Source organism: Nestor notabilis, unplaced genomic scaffold (assembly GCF_000696875.1).
Source record: "Nestor notabilis isolate BGI_N333 unplaced genomic scaffold, ASM69687v1 scaffold17356, whole genome shotgun sequence".
Lineage (NCBI taxonomy): Eukaryota > Metazoa > Chordata > Aves > Psittaciformes > Psittacidae > Nestor > Nestor notabilis.
In genome coordinates this window covers 2578-8483 of record NW_009932568.1, presented here as the reverse complement: position 1 = coordinate 8483, position 5906 = coordinate 2578, and the positions used below count along the sequence as shown (strand labels likewise).

At 44.9% G+C, this 5906-nt stretch overlaps 1 protein-coding gene across 1 annotated transcript in view; it reads right to left on the bottom strand.

Moving 5' to 3' along the window:
• LOC104407243 (transcription factor AP-2-beta-like) overlaps window positions 1-5185 on the bottom strand; it is a gene marked incomplete at both ends in the record, with an annotated part of 5973 nt that extends 788 nt beyond the window's left edge. Inside the window, one exon of the mRNA XM_010016472.1 lies at window positions 4727-5185. Coding sequence (XP_010014774.1) covers window positions 4727-5185 — 459 coding nt within the window. The remainder of the gene's footprint in view (window positions 1-4726) is intronic.
• Window positions 5186-5906: the final 721 nt, after the last annotated feature.

Genomic DNA, 5906 nt, shown 5'->3' with positions numbered 1-5906 from the left:
AAGCCGGAGAGATCCGCCCCCATTGTCCGAGGCAAAAGCAGAAGATTTCCAGCTCCTGAATTAAGGGGGGAGCAGGAATATACATTATCAAAAGAAGAAACTATGAAATTGATTGCCTAGACAAAAAGTCTCTCGATCTCCTTTCCAAGCCTTCCATTCGGTCGCCGCCCCCCCCCGTCTTCTTTCCCCTTTCTTTCCAGCCCGTTTAGGAGCACACCTGTTATTACGGCATTAACTTCTTTAGCAGGGAAGAGAACAAAGACGGGCCCAGAGGACAGAGTAAATGTTGGGTTTCATTTCTCAATACCAACGTCGGATATACCAAAAAAAAAAAAAAAAAAAACCAAAACAAAAAAAAAACCCGAAAACAACCAAAAGAAAAACCCAACAGTAAATAAACAATCCAAAATTACCGCTGGATCTGCGGTCGGTACAGAAAAAAATCTCCTAAAGAGAAGAGGTGCCATCAGAACGAATAATTGCAGGATTTCGGCAGGTTCCGTTTTAGGGTAAATTCTGGTTATTAGAGAAAGGGAGCAACCGTGGGTTTCCTGGGTTTATTACTTTATTTTTCTCATGACTATTTAGGGTTTGGGGGCTTTTTTCCGGGTTATTGCATATTTGGGGAGTTGTCACTTTTTTTTTCACTGATAAAGAAAAGATCTTTACAGCAAAGCCATTATTTTCTTCGCTATTATTTCAACTTAATCTTTGCTACAACGAAAGGCTGAGATTATCCCGATCCAGCCCTTATCTCCGGCTCTCTCTGATCAGCAGATATTTAAGGTGGAATATGATTTGGAGAAAATTACGTCTCCCCAAAAATGTGATGGAACAATATTTTCTATGAGATTTTTCCTTTCATTTTCCTTGCATACACACTGAAACGGGCGCACACACACAGTGTGGTTCCTTCTGTTGTGTGTTTGTGCATGGCTGTGTCTCTGTCTCATAATCAATAGGCTACATACCTAAAGGGCACAAAATAAAATTACAGTCTTCCTTCCTTTCCCTGAGCAGCTCCCAAAGAGGGATGATGAGCAAATCCTGCATCACGGTACACCTCCACGGCACAGAATTGGAGGTAAATATGAAACGCCATCTTTCCTTTCTTTTTTTTATTTTTACTTTTTCATTTTTTAACTCCTTATCTCACCTTATCTCTGGAGTAGATGGTTGTGCCCACGCTTTATGCCTGTGCGTGCACTCCGCTCGCTCCATCAGCAACGTGGGTTAGTTGTTGTAGTTAATGAGAAGACTCCTGTCTGATTTTCTATCTAATTACGCCCTCCTGCTGGGTTTTTGTACAGGATATTCGCTCAGCATGCTGGCAGTTAATAGTCACAGAGAGGATCGTAAAGATTTAATTAGGACTGCATGCGGAAACGTGGAAAAACAACTCAGACTTTTAATTACTAGACTTCTTTAGTTAAAAGTGATACCAGGGGTTACTTTATAAGAATCTTCGTGTTTTGGCGCAACTTAACTCTCCGTGTCTCCAACTAGCACGTAGAAACAGGGACGGCAGTGTGAGGGAGGAGGAAGAGGAGTGGAGGTGTGTGTGCGGGGAGGGGAAAGGTGATGAGTTTCCAGATAGAGTTAGAAAATCTCTGAAGGAAGATTCCCCTACCTCCCCTCCTCCAATAATCTGATAGCACGGAGCTTCCTTGATGCCATATATATCCACCTTTTTCAACAGCTATGAATATATCTGAGAAAAAAAAATAATAATCTTCTTGTTTCCCTTTAAAGAGACTGAATTTCCCCTGCATATTGTCTTTATTGTATCTTCTACTAGGATAACCCTTCTTTTGCCTAGTCGGTGTGTGTGTGAATATCTGGGGTTGCAATGTTTGGGGTTTGTTTGTTTCTTTCTTTTCAGCGTCCTTGTTAGGTGGTGCAAATTTGTTTTCAATCATTAGGTCTTGGCTTATCTGTTCCCTGTGCGAAGGCTGTAAATGGCAGATTGAAAATGCCCCTTGGAAGGGGCAGCAATAGCATTACAATACGTCCTGTTTACAATAACAGAGCACTATCGTGTTGCAATCACTTAATTCCAGCCCTGGACAATGGCTCACACATGGCCTGGGTTTGGCGTTTGTAAAATAACCACTGTTTCTTTCTGTCACGCACTGCCTCTGTCTCATGCTCCCTTGTCAGCCCAGCCCACTCCCATGCACGTATTTGATCAGACATGGGTAAGCTAAAGCAAAGAGACACATCTTTATCCAACTGTATACCTACATACCAGTTCAACTTTTTGGACTAGTAAAAAAACCCCAAAACAAAAACAAACAAACAAACAAAAAAAAACCCCAAACAAACAACCACAAAACCAAACAAAACACCTATTTGAGACCCTTCCTGGAAATTCTTTCTAGTGTTCGTGGAAAATAAGTATATATCGCCTAACTAGGAATCCCTGTAGATTCCTATTTAGAATCTCTAGAACGGATTCCTTGATTCTACAATAAATCTATATTAAAAATCAGGTTGGAAAACTGTCCAAGTTCATCTGTCACTAGAAGAGGGGGACAAGAATAGAAAATGCTGAACGGTAGGAGTGAATACTGGGTTGCTTTCTCTCCTGCCTGTGCTAACTTGCAGTTGGACACTTCTTCCTTCACGTGTTTCTCCTTGGGACACCCTCCTCTCCCTCTTCCCCTCCTCCCCCGTCCTGAGACCAAACTTTCAGAAATAAAAGGCCTGTTTCAATTCCAGCGGCCTCAACATCCCAAAACAAGAACCCCAAGCCCATGGTCATGTCTGCCCTGGCACAGTCCCATCCCTATACCTGTCCCATCCCTATTCCAGACTGATCCCACCCTGGTCACCGGCCCGGGCGGGCGGGCGCCGGGGCGGCACTTTCCGCGAGTGCTGAGCCCTGCTCGCAGAAGGGATGTTTTACTAGAAAAGGAAGGAGAGCTGTTTTATTTGAGCTGAGTAGGACCTTTTCTTCCCTCTTTCTCTCTGTGTCTCTTCCACTCCTTTCCCCTCCCTCCCTGCTTTATCTTTCTCTCTTGCTTTCCCGCTTCCTCTCTTCCACCCTCCCTCCCCCTTTTGTCTCTTCTCCCTTTTCTCCCGGTCTCTGTCCCTTTCTTGCTTTTCCTATCTCTCCCCACCTTTCCCTCTTTCTGTCCCTCTCCCTATTGCTTCTTTCCGTTTTTCCCTCCCACTCCTCTTTTTCCCCCTCCTTTCCCTATCTTCTTTCTCTCTCCATCATTTCTTCGTTTTTTGTCTTTCTCCTTTTGTTTCTTCTATCTTTTATATTTTTCTTCTCTCTTTTTTATCTCTTCCGTGTTCTCTCTCTTTCTCACAAGACCACAACAATCACTGGCTTCTCTTTGGGGAAAGTGTAAATACCAAAGCACAAACAGTACTTAATGTCTATCGAGAGAAAGATAGACATGTTCACAGAAGTAAAGCTCTACTTGACCCCCAAGGCGGTTTGGCTGAGCCGAGGTTGGGAGCCGAGCCCTAGGGAGAGGGGAATGTCCTCTGCTCTCAAAACCCGCTTGGAAGCCCGCAGAAACCAGCTACCCGATGAGCTCGGAGCCAGGAGCAAAGCCAAAACCTTTCGATTTCTAAAGCACTTTGCCCCAGCAAATCGCAGATATTTTCCCCTGAAGTCCTAAAACCAGGTTCAAGCCAATGCAACTAGCCACCCAGCTTCTGCTCTGCTTGTGATGTTTTTTTTCAGCAGGATCCTTTTCACGGTCGTTTTTACCTTCTCAGACTCCTCTTTTCTCCTTTCTTTACCCCTTTCTATAACTTTGAAGCGCGTATCTCATCCAGTGTTTGTTTATCCCAAGTGTATATATACGTATATATATATGATACGGAAATTTGGTGAGGAGGGACGGGAAGAATGGAGGGGAACCCCCAAATCCCTACTAGCAAAGCCTAACGCACGAACTGGCCCCTGAGGCTCCAGCCTCCGTCTCGGAGTCCCCCTCCTGGGCCATGCCCTACTCCAGCAAGGTGCAAACCCTTACCCCCGCCCCCCAGCACCGAAGCTGTTAAGGACCTTTCTGGGTTTGTTTGGGGTTGGGGTTTTTTTTAGGAAATAACACGTGATGATGAGTTTCGCGTGGGATGGAAGAAGGCTGAGAAATACTGTGCTTTGAGCCCAGTGAAACTCCTTTGTTACCCAAAAGAGGGAATCAAACTCTTTAAAATCAGTGCTTCCTCACCAATTATGCTTAAAAAAATAAGGGTGGTGGGTTCCTGAACACCGGTTGTTGCTTTTGGTTTGGGTTTTTTCATATTTTCCCTCCTGAATGAAAAATGCAGTAATTGGACAGTTTCATCAAAATCCCTGAACTGCAAGAAATTGGTTGGGGTGGTTAAGGGAGGGGATAAACTGAGATTGCATGGAAAATAACTGGAATTTGAAAAGCCAGGCTTAAACTTTGCCAGTTTTTGAAACACGTGGAATATTTACAGTATGTCTGCCTTTCCCTGCACTCTGCTTGCAGGGTAGGGTTTGGTTTGCAAAGCAGAGCCGGTGAGTGATAGCAATGAAATAAATTCTCTCTAAAAAATAATTTAAAAAAAGAAAGTGAAGGACGGGCAGTAGCAGGATTATAATCCCAGTGCAGAAAAAGGATGGTAACCTGCACCGATATCGGTGTAAGCCCCTCTCTGATGATTTCTAGCCGAGGGATGGGGGCTCTAGCCTGGGAGGCATCTGTATGGCCCAGGAGAAAGCAACGCGGAGCCTTACCTGGACCTCCTCCATCCCCGGGTGCCCGATGCCGTGCAGGGCAAGGCTGTCCCCCATCCCGGAGTCAAGGCCATGGTGAGCTGAGTGGAGCAGGACATCTGGCCTCCTCACGGAGTGGTAGTCCCGCCTGGGGTCCAGGCCCGAGAGCTGGGGCAGGGCGGCCCGAGGCTGCGGCAGCAGTGACCCGGTCTCCGATCCCACCTCTTGCCTCTGCCTCTGGCCCCAGGGATGTTGCTGGGGTTGATGCAAGGGGTTTAGGGAGTAGGGGTCATTGACATGGGAGTAAGGGTCCTGGCTTTGGTGGTAAGGAAGAGGCTGATAGGGGGGTGGGAAGTAAGGCGGCTGGAAATCCGAGGATGGGGTGTGAGAGAGCGGAGGAGCGCTGGAGTAGGGTCCCTGGGAGACGGATCCCAGCTGGGACAGCCTGGAACTGTGGCTGGGCACTCCATCATGCCGGTCCTACGAGCAGAATGAAATAAAACAAAACAAACAAAAAAAAAGGAAAAAAAAAAAAAAAAGAGAGAGGACCTTTAAAATATAATAATTAAAAAAAAAAGTAAAAGGAGCACAATCCCACCCCAAAATATAAAGAATTATAAATACCACCAGTTGTAAACTAGGTTTCAGGCATGCCCCTTCCTTCCCCTGCCACGGATTAGGAGTGTCCCAACATTTCCCACTCAGATCGTGTCTGTTCCCAGTAACTATCAAGGAGGGGGAAGGGGGATGTGTCTGAGGGAGAAATGCTAAATATCGTAATTAAAAATGTAGAACGAGTGCTACATATGCATGTATGATCCGTGACTTCAGTCCAGTAATATGATTCCCTCTCCAGCATCTTCCCAAATAAACCCCAAATTGTAAAAAGAAATTAGAAAGATTGAGAACCCCAAACCACTCATCCTTCCAAACAGTCCAACCCTTGTCCTGCCTAAAGTTTTTAAACATGTTTATTCCCTCTGCTGAAGTCCTGAAACTCAAAATCACCAACCCATCTTCACTTGGAAAAGACCAAAAAGAAAGTTGCACTTCTCAGAGGACTCCGAGGGAACAAGTTGTGCAAAAAAAAAAAAAACACTTGGGGAAAAAATAAAAATAAAAAAAATTAAAAGAAAAAGAAAAATCACGGGGGATCTTTGCATAAAGAGCGTTAACTCCTTTAAAAAAACAATAAAATGAA